The 19,432-nt window shown below is 40.5% G+C and overlaps 1 protein-coding gene across 3 annotated transcripts in view; it reads right to left on the bottom strand.

The window, feature by feature from the left end:
• LOC109967083 (receptor-type tyrosine-protein phosphatase N2-like) overlaps positions 1 to 19,432 on the bottom strand; it is a 194,639-nt gene that overhangs the window by 174,721 nt on the left and 486 nt on the right. For all 3 annotated transcript variants that reach the window (XM_020612432.1, XM_020612430.1, XM_020612431.1), the window contains exon 2: positions 8,634 to 8,684. In XM_020612432.1, the coding sequence (XP_020468088.1) occupies positions 8,634 to 8,684 (51 nt within the window). The remainder of the gene's footprint in view (positions 1 to 8,633; positions 8,685 to 19,432) is intronic.

Genomic DNA, 19,432 nt, shown 5'->3' on the forward strand with positions numbered 1-19,432 from the left:
TTAAGATGCCCTAAAGCTCACACCAACAACACTTCTCTTCCACCATTGTCTGACATTCCAGACAGGGTTGTTAAAGGAAGGGCAGCTCTGCTGGTGAGGAAAAGGCATTTGGCTTTGGCCATACAGTACATATTGTGCTGACATTCCTTGAGCTGATAAGTCTTTGGCTATCATGTCAAAGATCTGACCTTATTTCAGCTTCTGTCACGCAACAGCAGCTTGTCTGGCTTCTTTTTAGGACTTCTCATATGGAATGTTGGTAGAGCTGTGCATAAGAGCTCACCACAAAAATCATCATCTCTGTCTTTCACTTTAAACATAGCACCTACAAGATACTAGATAATCACTTTAATCAGCCAAGTATGTTACACACACAAGGAATTTGTCTCTGGTACAGAACCGAGGCAGCCATCTGCAGCACCAAGTCACACACACACACACACACTGATGGCGGTGCTGTTCCTGCAAGGTGCTACTTTGGCCATCGGGAGAAACTTGGAGTTCAGTGTCTTGTCCAAGGACACTTCAACACATGAACTGGAGGAGAACAGGAAGCAAACCTCCGACCTTCCGGTTAAGGGATGACTGCTCTACCTCCTGAGCCGCAGCCGCCCCAAGAAATTTTGTACTAATGTCAGTTGCTGCTTGGCCACCAGGGGCAACTAGGGGTTAAATGTCTTGCCCAAGGACACTTCGACATGTGGACTGGGGAAACCGGGAATCAAACCACCAACATTCCAATTGGGAGATGACTACTCTACCTCCTGAGACATAGCCGCCCCTTTAAAAAAAAACACAAAAAAACAGCTGGTCACTGTGTTCTTTTGCAAATGTTACTCAAATCTGAGGAAACTGTTGGACTATTTTCAGATGCAGATTAATACACATTTGGCGCTCTGGCAGAACAGGAGGATGCTGTCTGCGGGACTATGTGCGCTTGGTGATGAACGATTTATGAAATATAGGACAGTGGAGCTCTACAGGAGTAACTTCGGACACAGGGAGTAGGATCAGTTCGTTCTGTTTCGTTTCACCAGCTTGATACTTTAATTATGAGCCGTAGACCATTTGATGCATAAAGAGTGAGGCTCTAACCTTTAAACAGCCTGCACACGCTGTAGGCACACAACATGTTTTCCCACAGAGTGACAGCTTCACCCTCTTGCTCACTGTAACATGCATCACTTCTTGATACCAAACAATGAAGACAACCTTCAGCCTGATTAAAACACAATGGAAAACTGATCAGCTGCCCTGAGAGTTAAAAACCGATATCTTCAAATCTTTCACCAACTGTTTATTACATGTGTAACTCATCAACAAATGCAGACTCATTGAGATATTCCCAGCCCAGGCTGCCACGGGCTGTTGTAAGGCATGTTCAGAGACAACATGCAACAGGGCGCAGATGAGTAATGGGTCAGTATAGCCGTGCTCCTCTCACGCCTGTTGCCATGGTGAGTTCCATCAAGTGCTTTTTGTCCCTTGCAGCTAATCAAAGGGAATCAGGGTGGTGGAGCTGAACCGGAGCACCCGCCTTTGTCATTACTGCTTCTGGGTGTGTGTCAGGGATCAGCAGGTGATTCCCCCATCCTGCTTGGTGAAGATCGCCTAGGCTGCATTCAGGAGAGCTGTACAAAAAAGCTGTCACAGGACACGCACTGTAAATGCAAGACTTTTGCATTTACAAAATTAATCTCTGAATGGCTGAGAACGCAGTTAAACTCCAGTAACTCAAAGCTACAACCTGTCATGTTTTATGTACTGTAAATCAAGAACACAGATTCAGGACAATGGCATGAAGGTAAAAACTAAACTAATGAGTACAGGAACCAAGGCAAGTATACTGACAGGCAAAATAACTAGCTCAGGAGAATGGGGCAAAATAATGACCAAAGCTGTTAGAGGAATTGAACACCAAGGCAGGCTCTGAAAGCTACTGCAGGAATAATAAGAGACGCAGTTAGACGACATAGAGCAAAAGAAGAGAAACCAGAGAAACCTCAGGCTGAACACTGGGCACAAATGAGAACAGTGACTTAGGCTATATACTAGTTATGAAAATGCAAACAAAATCCAAACTCAGAGCTGAAAACAAGCCAATGTCTCCACAGGCAAAGAAACACACCTAACTACACAACATGGTGAGTATAAAAGTACTACCTTCTTTTAACAGACAAATGTACAACTTTTGTAGAAGGGTGCAAACAATACAAAATAAAGAGCAGACAAAAAAACTGGGACTAAGGAAATGTTTGGAGTCCATTCACCACATGAAAAGCATGAAAGCAGACACGGAGCTACAGACCACGAAAATGGAGTCCAAGCATGACAGTGAAAACTGGAGACAGAACTGAAGCGCAGGTGATTCTCTGATAGGACAACAGGGCATCCCGGGAATGTTAGCTGGAGACTTAAATACTGAGTGACTTGATTAGACTGACAGAAGCCAGGTGGGTGGGATCAGAACAGCTAATGAAAGCAGTGAACCTGGAACACAAACGGGGACCAAACAGAAAGTTGGAACTGTTTCAAAGTAAGAGCTCAAGAGGAAGGAAATGGAATCAGTCACCTTTATTTGGCCAAGTATGTTACACACAAGGAATTTATTTCCGGTACAGAACCGAGGCAGCCATCTGCAGCGCCAACTCAACCGATGACTCTAACCATCAGGTGCAACTTGGGGGTTCAGTGTCTTGCCCAAGGACACTTCGACATGTGGACTGCAGGCACCGTGATTTGAACCCTCAACTCTCCGGTTGAGGAGGCGACTGCTCTACCCACTGAACCAAAGTCGCCCCCATGTAATATAGTTACATCCAACATCAGGCTGATCTACTGTAGGACTGTAGGCCACTATAAAGCAAACAGGCTCAAACAATGGATATATGTATTAGTGACACACACTTATGATATCTTATCATGTGGAAGAACCACACCTAAAGTTAAATCTGGGTTAAACAAATAGTCTTTATTTCTGCTCCTGACCTGACTCATTGCTCTGCTGACACAAACCTCTGTCTTCAAACATAAAGTCAGTACAAAACGACTAAAGTTTATCTGCATACAAACACAACATGTGCAAATCTGCCTTCCTCAAAAGGTGTTAAATCACATATCAAATATCTAAAGAACTAAATATGCATTATGACATCCTAATATCTAAATACGTAGAAAAAGGAAATACAGTACACTTTATGGTTGATATAAAAAGGTTCAAACTAGGGCTGTGAGGCTTAGTCTAATACTTGATCAATAATTATTCATTTTTAAGCACAAATACCAAAATGTTTGGTGCATGGCTTTACATGCATGACAGTAAAATAACAAAACAACAATCTGAGGATGTGGGAAATTATAACAGGACTTTTCAGTTGTTTTTTTTTATTGACAAATTGATCAACCAAAAAAATTATCTGCAGATCACTCATTAATTCACATAATGATCAGTTGCAGGCTTAATTAAAACATTAAAATTCTAACAGATTCTAACAAATTCTAACATTAAAATTAAAACATCTTCAAATACCTGGGCGTCCACATCAGTGAGGACCTCACTTGAACACATAACACCACACAGCTGGTCAAGAAGATCACCAGGACTCCACTGCCCTGTCTGCAGAGCATTTATCACCGCAGGGTGCGTAGGAAAGCTGCCTCCATCCTCAAGGACCCCACCCACCCCCAGCATGGACTGTTCATTGCCCCTGCCCTCTGGTCGGAGGCTCAGAAGTGTGAAATGCAGGACCTCTAGACTGAAAAACTCTTTCTTTCTGACTGCCATCAGACTCCTAAACAGTTGACTCAGGATCTACCTCATGTAATTCCATCTGTATTGTTTACATATTCATTTTGCACATGCACAAATGCACACTCACTGCTGAGTATTTACACTCCACGGCTCCCACGTAGCATATATTTTCTCTGCATTATATTGTGTTATTGTTGTATTTTTATTGTGCTTCTTTCACTTGCTGCTTTAAAGTGCTTTAGATTTGTGTTACTGTCTATTTAGATTTGTTATTGCTCATCTACTTTATATTTCACTTGTATTTTGTGGCATTCATGTGGGCAGCAAAGTAAGAATTTCATTATACAGGGAAACACATTTCCTAACTGTGCATATGACAAATAAACACTTTGACCTTGACATGTCATAACAGGGGGCTCTAAGTGAGTACCTGGCAGGCTGCCGTCCCCGTCTCTACGCCAAGACTCAGCCGCATGCTGAGGCTAAATATGAAAGTCAGCGGAGGTTTCTACAGCGCAATAAAGGACCATCTGAACAAACAGTTGTTTCTTAAATGCCTACATTTGATTTAATCAAGAAGACTCATCTGTATCCTGTACTGATGAAGAAACCGGCGGTCACAATATGATCAATAAGTTCCTGGAAACTGGTGAAACAGCAGCTAATACAAGTTAGGTTATATCCTGTTACCTGTTGGTCTCTCTGATCAAAAACTCTGTCTCTGTACCATTTGAAACCTCACTTCCACATGTACCTGTTATTATGGTGGGTTCTTTCTGCAGCGCGATAAAGCCGACACATGCTGGCATTCAACACTGCAGCTCTAAGCACAGCCCTGCTTAGTCACAATGAAAATGTCAGCTCACTGATCAGGCGGCGTCTTGCCTCTGGACTGCCCTTTCTCCTGCTGTACCCAGACATGTCGAGGTGATACGCTAAATAGCAAAGAGTCCACAGGGGTGGGTGGACACCCTTATCGCTGCTCACTGAAGCCTGGACTGTTGTGTCAGACCTGGGGTGCCATGACATGTGGTTGAGTTTGCCTGCAGGGCAGGATCGTTAACATTCTGTCAAAAGCCGGTATAAACATGGAAAACTGCCCTGTTCATCTACCTATTAACATAATGGTTTTTGTCATGCACACATGCTGTAACTGTTTATGACATAATGTTCCATAATGGCTTTATTTAGATAAGAGCCAAAATGATAACCTGATATTTGGTACCTGCTGTGGGCATAATAGTATAAAGGCAAAAGACTTTTTACTTTGAGGCTATAGGCTGGATGGGTGGTTGGAACAGAGGCACACTGTGCAGTGTGGGCGACATACAATACACAGACAGGTGAAAGGAGAAACCTGAATAAATGAGTGGTCTCCTCCAGGATGACAGTGTCCCAGTATCCCCATCCATAGGGCGCGAGGGGTCACACAAGGCCCCATAAAACCACAACGTTTTATTGTATGTTAGACAGTGTCTCCACCACCATCATCAAAACACCACATGAGGGAATATCTTTTGGGAGAACGGTGCTCATCCCTCCAGTAGAGTTCAGAGACTTGGGGAGTCACGGCCGAGGTGAAGCTGTTCTGGTGCACGTGGTGGCCCGGCACCTCACTGAGACGCTTTGTGTTGGGTTTTCCTTTCCTTTGTCACCTGTCTGTATATATTGATTAAAGCTATGCGATATTATTTTGCTGCACTAGGAGGATGTACTAAAAGCAGTAAAAAAAATAAAAACATTTCACCCTTGAAACTTTAATTAACAACCATCAAGTGCAAGAAACACCTTTTTATTACAGTGAATCCCCCATTTAAACATTTCTATCATTTATTAGTGGTTTCTGCTATTTGATCATGGTGCACAAATGTTTTGTGTTCGATATCTATAAGTTCATTCCTGTGTTTATGTCGAAGAAACTGCACAGAGAGACTGTTGGTCTGGTTGTTACTGTGACTTGTATAAAAGGTTTTTTGTTTAAACCTCTCCCCCCCCTGCACTGTGAGGAGAAAAATCATTTGACTGATCTGATGTGTACAAAGAAGCAGTCGCTCTATAGGCTCTGTGCTCTGTGTTAAATTACCTTGTTAATGACTGTTTAATACTTTAAAATTTCCCGGTCAATTACATGCAACTTAATAAATAATTTTGTAAGTAGCGTAGTGCTCACCCAGGAGCAGCTGTCACATGTAAATGGCTTCCAATGCCGTGGTAAATGACAACTTGTTCCCTCCAGGTACTGAGACATTTTTTCATTTGTCACACTCTCCTTTTGTTGTTGGAAAAAGGACAACAGAGACAGAATAGAACAAAACCAACCTTACACACTGTTTCGTTCTTCTGCCAATAGATTATAGCCACCTCAGGCAGTCGGAGCCACTGCGTGGCCTGATAGAGGCCGAGCTGCCGATCACCAACACAACAAACTGGCATCGTCAGTGAGGAGAAGTCTGACAGAAGCTATCCAAGCAGGTCAGACACAAAGTGGGTGAGAACAATGGCTGGAGGTACAGCTACGGTAGCTTTTCCACTGTGAGATCCAGCTGTCAGAGCAGCCCCCCCTCACCTGACTCAGGCTGGGGGAGCTGTTCTTTGCTCTTTGAAACTTGGACTGAAAGTGCAGCCGAGCTGTCATGTAGCCCCACCAAACACAGGACGTACACAATCATTTTCATACTTATGTTTCACAGTGATTAGCATTTCTGCATAAATCTGAGTGGGAACAGCAACATTTGAACATGCAGCACTCACCACTGGAGTCAGATCAAGTTAAAGAAGTATACTGCTGGAGAACAACCACTACAAGGTCAAACAGAGTCCTACATCACAGCTGGAACATCAGCTGAGGAAAACACAGCTAACAACCATCTAACTGAGACCTCAGGTTTTTGATGCTCTCTGTAGGAACAGAGGCAAAGCAGTAAATAGTATTTACTACCCGACGGCAGTCAAGAAATAAACACACTCCATAAACCTGTGTGCACCAGTAAAATCTGGAAAACAGATAAAATTCCTCTCTCAGTTTTGCATCTGCCTGACAAGTTACTCAACCATAATGAGAACAGATGAAAGTCTCTTCTGTTTTGCATTTTCTCCTGCTATCATGTTCCCCCTTTGTGTAAATATATATATTTTTTTTTTTGCATTTTTTGTTTTCCCTGTGTGGCTCTGATAAATTACTTTCTTCTCTAGCTTCTCCTCAGAGTGCAGACAACCCTGACTTCTACTAGCTCATGAAAAGTATTAGCTAGCAACACGCCTGTCAATAAATAATGACTGAAAATATGGATTAATAATTAAGGATGCATCTTGACAAATATAAAATGTACTAAACCCTTCACTTATCAAAAGACTGGTTTACCAAAAGTGTTACTAGCCAGGATGTTAGAAATCCATCCAATCTCCACCAGTGAAACCAGCCCCACTAAAAACCGAGCCGCCATAAATTCTGTACAAAAGTCAGATTATTTAGATGTTTGTTTGTTTTTTTACATTGTAATATTTATTTAACTGATTTGATTTTTCAACCTTTTTTCATTATGAAGTGTTTTCTATTAAGGACCCCTTGTCAATTTTTCACTAAAAAGCAATAATTAAAGAAAAACCAGAAAATGTTTGTGTACCAGGGGATGTTTTGTTATCCTTCCTTTTCTGTTGGGCAGCTAAGTTTGTTTTTCTGTCAATAACAAATATCCAGAAGCAGAGAAATCATGTAGAGAAGAGATGCAGGCGTGACAATTTGCCCAAAGATAAAAGTAATAGAAATGAAACCCAACACACCACCTCTCCTCATGAAGCAGCTGACACCTTTGTCCATCACAGTGAAATGAGGTCACAACACAGACGGAGAGGCTGACTGAGCTCGGGTGAAAATAAAATTCGCTACGGACATCATGATTTTCTCAGATACATTTTGTTTTTATTCTCCACTCCTCCTCTGCCAGTATCAAATTACCAGGGAGAATTATTAAAAGCGCACCGGACAGACAAGAATAACCGAGCTACTGAATACAAACAAACAAACACACCCTGCCTGAAATACAGGTCGGGGGGGCAGCTCAACGGTGTACCGACAGCACGGCCACCTGCACCTCCTAACAGACCATGAACATGCTTAATGGAATTATACAACAGATTATAGAATTCACTTATCTCTATTGGTGCTCTGTTGTTCAATGAAGTCTGTTCTGCACAGAATCAACCAGTAAACACTGCCAATCAGCAGATAGAGAAAACAGAAGGTTAGCTCAGAACAGCTGTGGTGTAAACTCTGGAGAGGAACCCAGTTATCATCTGCCTGACCCAGTGGAGCTGCAAATAAACGCGTTTCCTGTGAAAGACTTTCATGTTTTGAGCTTTATAGGTTGACTCTCAGCAGGGGTTTCCTTGTTCTTCATGCCAGAGAGGCTGAGAGAGAAAGAGCATGGCAGCAACAGCAAGTGGGTATAAAGTCATATTTACATGTGGTTGTGAGTGTGTGTAATTACAAAACACAGCAGTTCAATCTGGAGGAGTAATGTAATGTACAAGGTACAGCAATTCAGATTTATACAGCTACTCGGTCACACGCTGACTTTGAAAACATCACACCTGTTGTGAATGCCATCATTAATGCAGCAGAGCCTGAATATGTTGTAGTACATGTCTCTGCCGACTACACTTGCAATGGCTGAGTCAAGTTCAAATTCCTGCTCAGCTGGAGGGAGGAGATCACCAGACTTCAGCGTTAACATTGAACTGTATCACGACTGTAGTAGTAGCTGGTGCTTGTTTTCCTCAGAGATATCAACAAATATATAAAAACATCTGTAAATATACTTAAATGCTTGTAATGTGACTGATAGGTTCAAATAAATCTTTAAAATGTGTTTGTGTGTCTTACCGTTGACACAGATCTCATAAGGTGAACACAGCTCATTCCCAAACAGGCAACCTGTTAACAAAGACACACAAAAACAACACAGTGGTTAGCAGGCAGACATGATGCTAGCTAACAGAGACAGGCCATGTAGCAGGAGCACGCATTTCACGCCACATACATCAAAATCAGAGCGAGAATCGTCTTTATTGCCGAGTATGTTTAGCACACATGAAGAATTTGACTCCAGTTCAGTGGCTCTCAATGTGCTTTTGTAAGTCAACTAAAAAATGTGCAGTTAAATAAAATAGAATAAAATAAAAATAAAATTGGAATGCAAATCAAAAAGACAACTGCAACCTAATAAATATATATACAATGTGAAGAGAGAACATTTAGGTATGTACAGTGGTTATACCTACAACTTACTGCACTGAGGCGTATCTACAGCTACATGTAGCACAGAGCGCTAGCTAAACATGCTAGTGCTTGTGAATTAACTCAGGTCAAATGCAACCATCTCTTTGTGTCGCTCTGTTCCACAGTAATGTTTTGGTGTTTAACCCTCTGAAGTGTTGGTTCATTCATATTAAAAAAAATTAAATTTTCTCACCTACCTCCACACCTGCCATGCAGACAGTTTTTCATTTTTACTTTCCAGGATTTTGGGAACATTTCTGCTGCCATCTTAACGCAGTGGCATTGTGGAGGCTCCACAACTTATTGGCTTGATTAAACCTCTTCTCAGGACTGTGTGGACATGTACAGGTTTAACTTGACTGGCATTTCCCTTCTACCTTTATCATTAGATTTTGTGACCAAACCAACCTGAATAACTGAACACATGGCTTTCAACAAACAAAGTCTGCTTCACTCTGGCAATCAGGCCTTATTAGTTTTAATTTGAAGTACTTTCTAGCAAAAAGACATTGCTGCTGTATTTTTTAAAGATGCTTTTTCAATAGTTTTGGCACTTCAAAACTTTTCTGACCTCCATTACAGTATGTGTGGGCGGAGGCAGAAATCTTAGCGATAGCTAACTCAAAATCTGGACCAATATCAAAACTATCTGCCTGGCAAAATGCCATTAAAGGTGAGTGAGAAAACGTTTTTACATTCTTTGGTTGCTGTGCTTTAAATAGAACCCTTTATGTTTACCCTCTGACACATAAGGATGGAATAAGAGATAAATGTGCATTAATATATCAACTCTTGTGTTTTAGGCTGTTTATATTACTAATATCTGTCACACTTGCAGTTATCCTGAGTTAACACTGTGTTGAGGGGAAACAGGATGCATCAAACTGGCACCTTTACTGCTCCTCGGGGAGAGAAGAGGCAGCTGTATTTTATTCTCTCCTACCCACAGCAGATCCTTTACAGTCCACCGTTTCCCCCATCTGTCTCTACAGACTGACAGTTCTGAAGCTTATTCTTCTTTGGGTATTAGCTTTCCTCACAATTAGAAAAATATCACAATGCATCATGGAGGCCAAACGCCGGTGGAGAATGGGAGAAACACAGAACAGCTGCTAGAAATAAGTGCAAACGATAGCGTGCTTCCTGTAGCTGCTCCACAATAAAAGAATTGACAAACGGTCACTGTGGTTAATCCAGCTTCAACATAAACACTCATCTTCATTTCCTACAACTACAATTACACCTATGTCTACTAGATTACTTCTACAAGACAACTACTACTACATCTTGTAAAATGCCATTGCTACAGCTTTAGAACTGTTACCACTACTCTTAGATACAGTACTAATGTTGCTGCTACTTCTGTGACTATGTGTACAATAATCAACTTCTACTAAGACTACCATCACTATTCCTTCTACTACTAATCTGCATCTACTACTACTAGTGTATTTACTAAGCTGCTTCATCCACTAGCCTGCTTCTCCTCCTACTGTATCTGCTAAACTACTACCACTGCTACATCTGCTACTACTCCTGTATCAACAAAACAACAAATACTGCTAGTAAGATGCTAAAACTACTACTGTATTTACTAAACTACTGCATCTACTAGTCTACATTTCCTACTATGGCATCTGCTAAACTGCTACTTATACTACTGCCACTACTATGTCTACTAAACTACTACTACTTTTACTACTACTAATCTACCAGTAATATTAGTACTATTATTATCACTACTACTACTCTTACTCTTACTAGTAAAATACTAAAGCTACAGCCAATAATCTACTTCTGGCATTTCTAAGATTACTACCACTACTCTCTAGTAAACTACTTTTCTAGGACTTCATCTACTACCACAACTACTACTATGGCCACGTCAATTAATATACTAATATACTACTACGATATCTACTACTACAACTACTACTGTTTCCCGTACTGGTTCTATAAGAGGTATTTCTGCAGTGACCACTGCTATTACTGCTATTAAGCTACCAATATTTTATTTCTCTCAGTGTATTAGTTCCACTTCTACTACAAGTACTACTACAATATTACTACAAGCACTGCTACTACTAATACTTGTTCCAATACATCTGGCATTAATAAATTAGCAATTTAATATGTGTATTTAACTAAACATGTGATGGCGCTGATAATCGATTGCGTTCATAATGCATGCACTCAGGTGGGTGTAAACACACACACATACACATTATGGAAATACTCCAGGGACTCTCTGTCTAGCAGAACGATGAGATGCTGTAACCATGGCAACCCTGGCTTGTTGCTGAGCGCCCCGCCACTTTGCAGGGACCACACATCGATCACTCCCCTCATCACAGCTTTTCAAGCTTTCTTTGCTATATCTCACGTTTGTTGACATATCACGGTGATGTCCTTCATTTTAAGCTTGTGTCACATTTTCTGGCTATTCAAGATGTTTCTGTTTCTGGTTTAATTAAAGGGAGAATCACCTGAGGCTGTATTTGTTTACGTCTCTGTCGATCACAGTAGCTTCCAGCGGACACAGCCTTGATAAAAGCAAAAACATGCAAAAGAGAAATGCTGTTTATAAAGAGTCTGAGATTTACTACAGCCACTGTAGGGTGTTCACACAGCGTTGGGGCCAATTTTTCCAAAACGGCAAGAATACAGAGCTTTACAGCTGAAATGTTTCCTGACATTCATTATTTATTATGTTAAATCACAGTAAAATAATTACATTCAATATTACTAAGTGAAACAACAAAAGAAGCACATTTGCATTTATAAGTTGCATACAATATTTAAAATTAGTGATTGTCTTATCTTTAATGACTCCAGATATTTTTGCCTGTGTCCAAAAACTACATAACTCAAAATAAAACGGTTAATGATCTTGGCCTTTTTTGTTTACTATCGAAAGAACAAATTAATGTAAGTGACAGGAAAAATGCTAATTTACAGAGGCCGAAGAACAATAGTCAGCTTTGTTTTATTTCAATATTTTACAGTTTACTGTAAACAACCGTTGCTACAGTGACACTGGGATTGTAAAATGGTTTATGTAGCTGTGAGTCAACTGTGATGGACTGGCGACCTGTCCAGGGTGGACCCCGCCTCTCGCCCAGTGGGAGCTGGGCCCCCGTGACCCTATTCAGGAATAAGCGGTATAGATAGTGGATGGATGGATGGATAGTGTGAGGATTCAACCAGATTCCATCTCGCATAAGGTGACAAGCCTCCCTGATGATGATGATCATTATTCTTCTTTTTATAAGTATAATAGGTATTAAATTCAAATGAAGTTATAGGTGCCAAAGTGCAGCAAAAGTTCCTAAAATACTAAAGTGTGACTTCAGAATGATGATGAAATATAAGATAAGTAAACATGTCTGAAGGTATTTTCCCAGCCAGTTAGAGGTGGAGGATGACAGGATGACTCCACATTCTGCTTTTGGACTTCTGCTGCCACCCTGAGTCTTTGCTCTCTGGTTTCATCACTCCACACCAGCAGAGTGTGAAATAGGCTGCAGTATTGCACTATGGCCCAGCGCCAAGCCGGCAATACAGGAAGAGTGGGATTTAAATCAGCTCCATCCTGTGAGCGAAGAGCAGCGACCGGGCTGTGGCCTTTAGGCCCTTCTGGCAGGGCCATTACAAGCCGCCTTTGCTGACAAAAAGAGGCACTACAGTTCCCAAGATGCCATCTGTCTGCTTGCAGCAGACACCTGCGGCTCTCAAGGGAGAGGGCCAATGAATAAACCGAGAGAGGTCATCTTTCAAGGTGATTTAATTGATAAACATTTTGTATGCATGTTCATGTGGAGACTGGCGTGAAAATGACACATTAATATTCTGTTCTATTAACACTCCTTTGGTGCTGCCCCCTGTGCTGGCGCCTCCGTCACCTGAGGAGGCTCATGCTGTGTTTAAAAGGGCACAATCCAGGCTGTTTTCGCTGACTAAATTAAACTCGCTGAGATCAGTAAGCAGTGTTTAAAAGCTTTTTATCAGAGTTTTGTGGCCAGTGCCTTGTTTTATGTTGCTGCTAAAGTTCATTAAAAAGGCCGGCTTTATTATTGGTTTGACTCCTGATTCAGTAGAGACTGCTAGAGAATAGCCTTGGAAGTAGCACTACTGCTGCTGGCAGTAAGCTAATTAGCCAAGCATGCTAATGTTTGCAACTTATAAGAGCAGATAAACACAGAGTTTAAACTTTTGTTCTGTGTTTTTGGTTTTGGAAACCAATTTTGGTTGATGTATATCATGACAGCTTTGTCTATTTATTACACTGTGTAATCATTTTATTTCATGTTATTGCTAACTCTGGCTAATTTAGCCCTTTTTTCTGTTGATGAATGACAATTGTGCCTTGAAAATAAACTCATAAAATAAGAATAAAATAAATTTCACCCTTACTAGTGAATCAGGAGTTTACCAAGCAGTCAGTGAATTTGTTTATATACTGAACTAGTGATAGTAAGTTTAGTTGTGTCTGTTTTGCATCTCTTTTTGCTCCATTAGATTTCACTTTGCTGCATTTTTCTTCAGCATTCCCATTTAACCTTCTCTGATTTGCAGCACACAATGTTATCTCTGCAGGCACGTTTACATGTCAGCACAGTTGATAACAAGTCAGGGTTGCAGTCTGAAGGAAAAGGGCCGAGCCTTAAAGCTTTCCCATTCTTTGTTGTTTTATTTTTAGCTTGTCTAAAGGCCGACTCACTTTCAGATTTTCCCCTTGACTGATCAGCAAAGGCTTCCCTAATTGGCTGTCTGTGTGTTGTCCATCGATATTATATGGGTGTAGGACTGTTTTCATGCAGTCAGTGTTTCCTTTGTTTTTAAGATGACAAAAATCCAATTAGTTTGGGTCATTTAAATTGGCAGTAATCTCTCTTTTGCTTCCCCTACTCTGTCTCCTGCAGTGACAAATTCACCTCCACCTCCTCTCTCATCCTTTCATGCTTTCCCTCTCCTCCTCCTCTCTTCATCTCTCCCGCTGATTGATCGAAGCCACAGCACTGATCCATCCATCTGGTCGAATGAAGCAGCGGGGCTTTTGTGTTCAGAAATCTCTTTTAACATAGCTCTCAGATGCTGGCTGCCTGCGTGTACAGTCCAGACTGAGAATTTTTAATTTCCCAACAAACTGTTAAAGTAACTGTTACATATATCATCTACAGTCCTATAATGCGGTTTTACACAAACGTTTTTGATATTGTGGAGAATAATCATGTGTAATTTAACTTGTGTTAAAGAACAAGCTTCTAATTAAACTTGAATAGCACCATACCCAAAAACATTCACTACTATTTGGAATTCAAACACTTTACTTGCAGGTTAAAACAGAAAGTCTGTGCACGCGGATCAGTGGTGATGATTCCTAATTACACAAGAAGATTACAAAGAAAGGACCAAAGGTGGCCGAGTGTCCACGCTCCTTCAGTCATGCACCTTCGTTAGCACAGGGGACGTTGAGGGCCCACAGTCACACGCCCGGTCTCTCATGACTTCATATGCAACTAATTTCCATTTGCTGAAATGTTTTGGATTAAATGGGATGATGTTGAGTTCATCTGAGACAAAGAAAGAAGTAGTATTTCATGATATTCCAGTGAAAACATGAAGAGGTGAGTGGAAGATAACTGGGTGGTGCAGTGACCACGTTACTTTGACACTGGGTTTCGTATCCTGTCTCATTCTTCAAATCACTGTTCACTGTGTCAGTATTCACCAAAACCTTTTACCAGGGCCATTTTTAAATGTCAGCAATAGGCTTCATGAGTATGTTATTATAACCAACAGCCAAAGCTCTCTTCATAAACAAAGCCAGGCCAGGCTGACAATTAAACTTTTGTTTTTAGATGTTCACTATGTGGCTGCTAGCCGTAGCTTAAACATGCTGTTACACTGTAAGCAGCACCGGTGATGCAGCAGGAAGCGCAGTGAACCCTGCAGGGCCAAATTGACAAATTTCACTGAGATAAAGGCCCAGAACAGATGTGGTCTCACCTGTACAGTGAGGAGAAACCAAAACAGGAGGCAACATCAATCAACACAGCCAGAAACAGCAGCCAGCAGCAGGGCAGCGTTAAGAGGAACAGGCTGTTCATCACACTCTCATTTCATTTCACATCGATTAATATGATGATTAACGTCAAGTTATTCCATCAAATGAGCAATAAAGTAACATCAACAAATGTAACACCAGCTCAGAGACAGCTGAGCTTCACCACAGACTGCAGAACAACATCAGGTTTATAATCACTATGTGTTTCTCTCAACAGGGACAAGCTCCCCTCTGCTATTTGATTTGCATCATCACAGCATAATCCATTCAAGGATTTTCTATAAGGGTTTGGCATTGTACGCATAATACGTAGTACACGGGGCCAAGGTTTGGCCCTCTGTTAGTTCTCTTGGTGTCCTTATTCTGGTTTTGGTTATTTTGGTTAGTAAAATCCTTACATCGCTGCTCATTTGTCATCTCAATCACACTGGTAAAATTAACGTGTCCTACTTTCATCCACAACATCTGGGATTATGCTGCTTCTCTTATCCCTACATGAACTGGGATGTAACAGCAATTAAAGTTATGAATAAACCATTTCAAATCCTACTGACAGCCTCTGACTCTCTCCTGTTTGGTGTGAAAACAGTTATTGATAATTCTAGATAATTTGAATGGAGGAAGCTTGATGATAAGCATGGCAGCTACAGCAGTACCACTGCAAAGTCCACTACACTGCCACAATATAATGTCCTAATGTACTGAAACACAGATGCCTGATTCACACACAATAAACCAAAGAAACCGACACCATTGGACCAAACATCTGACTCCAGCTTTTGGTACAATGAGAACAAAAAGGACAGAGTTTCACTATCACTGGTTAGAGCAAGAATTAACAGAAAAACCAAAAAGGGGTCATTAAGATTACAGGAGGCCTAACTACAGCTGGAGCGTGTGTCCAACTAACGGCATTGCTCTGGTGCTGTGATCTGCCTGTGTCCACAACAGCAGCATTACAGTGAGCTAGCTCAGCAGCTCTGTAATCTAAAGAACCAACCAATCAGCATGAATAAAATGTTAATGAGCGTGCCATGGCCATGGCGACGGTCACACCATGCGAACCGGCGGTGACCTCCTCCTGGTCCAGGTTAATGATTAGGAGGCCTGACCTGAACACAGTCTGTACTTTCAGTCCCAGGAGGGAAAATGAAGCTTGCAGACACACAGAGGGGCTTTATAATAAAAACACCCTCTGTCAGGCACAATAAACATGAATGTAACTCACCTGGACCAACAGCAGCCCACGAGATCACACTGAGAGAGAAGAGAATACTTTACCCATAATATGTTACTGTTGTCATATGACAATACAGTCACAACAGCTAAAGACTCACTAGAATAAAATACACCTGCCAGGAGGGATGTATCAGCAGTATAATGTATGTAAATAACACAAGAGAAGTATATTCATAGTATAATTATTAATGTATGAGTATGCACCTGATGTCAACACATCAGGATTTCCAATCTCAAAAACTGGAAATAATTGCGGTGAAATAACCCTAACTGGAGAGACAGCGCAGTAAGAATGAGGTGCAGAAAAAACCACAAACGTGAAATTTATGTCCAGTATTGTATGGTGTTTACCATCAAAATATATGTAAACGTCTGATGAGAATTCAAGGTGCATGATGTATCTGAAAATTACATATGTCCAGATTGTGTTGATTTATCCATCCATCATCTTTACTGCTTATTCCTGAATAGGGTCACAGGAGCCAATCTCAGCTGACACTGGGTCCGGCATGGACAGGTCGCCAGTCCATCACAGGGCTGACATGTAGACAAACAACCGCACACACCCACACCAACACTCACTCCTACGGGCAATTCAGTCGCCAGTCAACCTAACCTTCATGTATTTGGACTATAGGAGCAAGCCAGAGTACCCAGAGAGAACCCACACAGGCACAGGGAGAACATGCAGACTCCACACCCAGGTCAGGCCGAGTTCAAACCCACACATTCTTGCTGTGACGCGACAGCGGTAACCACTGCGCCATTGTACCACTTGTAAAATACTGTAATAATCATGTGAAATATGTAATTAAGCCAGAAGCACAACAAATACATTTAGCTACATGTAAATAAAGTAATTTGAAAACAATTTTAAATGTGATAATCAATTCATAGTTTAAGTCGCTTTATGAAGAAACAATGTCAAACCTTTCCAGACTGTCACATATGACAGTTTGCTGCTTTTCATATCGTTTCATATCATTATACACTAATTATTTTGGGGGTTTTTTTATACAAAAATAATTATTTTGGTCTCTGTGTAAATTTAATTGTAATTTTACCAATTAAATTGTAATAAATTTACCAGTAAACTGATTTAATTAAAAAAACTGGTGATCAATTAACTAGTTATGAAATAATAAACAACAGTTGAGTCGCTGCTGATTTGGATATTGAAATAGTGAAACTGCCCCAAATTTCGCCAGTAAAGGTTTTTACTCCACAGAGATATTTTATGATCTTATTTCAAGTAGTGGGAGAAAAACCTGCCACAACAGAAACAGAGTAAAGCACCAGACCCTCAGCACTTTATGTATGGATCTGCTTCCTACATCTGAATAAGCACTATCTACACTATTACCACTCGAATTTTATTGAAATCACTCTGAACTACAGTATTTCATAAAAAAAAACATCAGGTTGTTCTGCCAGAAATAACACTGGGAGTCGCCATATGCAGCAACCTCTTATGGTGGAAGGATATTATGTGTACAAGGTCACAGAAAAGTTAAACTTCTGATTAAATTTTTAACATCCAGGTCCTTTATGGGGACATTTACAGGGATTCTCTGAGCCACTCTCCAGTTTTGACTTCATACAAACCAGGTTTAAAGTTTGAAGTTTTTATGAAGCAGGTTTTAAACAATCCCAAAACAGAATATGTCAGCTGAAGGTGCTGGTTTTCTGCACTGGGGGTTAGTATCAAAGGAACTCCCAGTTGTTTCTAGACAATACTGTACATGTTAAAGCTCATTCAGAGACCATTCGTGTACATTTAGGTGTTTTATAATGTCTGCAATACACTTCTGAGGAATTTTATGTCAGTGTTTTCCTTTTTGTTCTACCAGTATTGTACCTTTTACGCCAATATTTATCTGACAAATGTAGCTGTTAGTTTGCAGATTTGTCGATTCAGATAATACATTTAAGATGAAATAAGTTATAGCTGTTGTCATAATTTGGGGTTTTATGATACCATAGGAAACAGAAAATACTGAGGAGGTAAGCAATAATCTTCTAATGTATCTAAACTGTCAAAGATCACTTAGGTCAAATATGGTCACTAAACCTGTTTGTGTTTATCACAGGACACAGACAGAGAGTGAAAGCTGCAACTGGGCCAAGTCTGTCCTGTGGCTGCCATATATGCTGGTTATGTAATCTGAATGGGGGTGGGGGGTGGATACACACCACACACATGTCACCTCCCTCTCAGCACAAGCTTCTTCCTGCTCTTCCTCCTCCTCTCACCACCTTCCACTACATGTGCATCAGTCGTCCTGCAGGCTCTGAATCTCAATCAGCGCAGGGCAAATTAGATATCAGGTATTTATAGACTGTGCATGAGAGAAATGAACATCTACGGGCATCACACAGACACACACATCTTATTTCCGATCAATAGCCTGCCTCTGACAGAAATCAGAGAGTGTATGTACTAGCTCACTGTTTATTGCTCTGCACTGATGTTATCACTGATTGTAGCATCCTCTCATTTACAGGAGAGCATGCACAGGCCTAGCACTGTCTGCGTTTATTCTACTTGTATATTTATTATTTGTATTCTGTTTCTAAGTCATATTTTGGTTACAGAATTCCTCTTGAATAATTTTAAAATCACATCTTCTCCTTATTTATCTCTTTTATTAGTAAATCACTACTTTGTACATTTTATTTAAATAGTGATGATTTTTGGTTTCTTTTAATCATCAGTGTTTTCAATTATTCTGTATTTACCAATGTACAATACTTTTGTGCTTTGTTTATGCAATTATTGGACTATCACATCATTTGAATAATTTTATGTATTAAATTTACCTTAATTTCAGTAGAAATGTGCATGTTAATATAGCCTACCTACCTTATATGTGCTAATATAGGTGTCATTTCTATTATTTTATAGCCTATATTTGTTTTGTAATTATAGCCTATCGTGCTGTTAATTTTACAACATTAAAATATATTTAATAGAATTGTATTTTCAATTTTTGATGCTTTAATACTTGTTACACATAGTCCCGACTAACAGATTTAATAAATACTAAAGGCCAATGTCCCTTTATTAGCTTCGGATTAATCGACGCAGCACTGAATT

Source organism: Monopterus albus, unplaced genomic scaffold (assembly GCF_001952655.1).
Source record: "Monopterus albus unplaced genomic scaffold, M_albus_1.0 scaffold125.1, whole genome shotgun sequence".
NCBI classification, from domain to species: domain Eukaryota; kingdom Metazoa; phylum Chordata; class Actinopteri; order Synbranchiformes; family Synbranchidae; genus Monopterus; species Monopterus albus.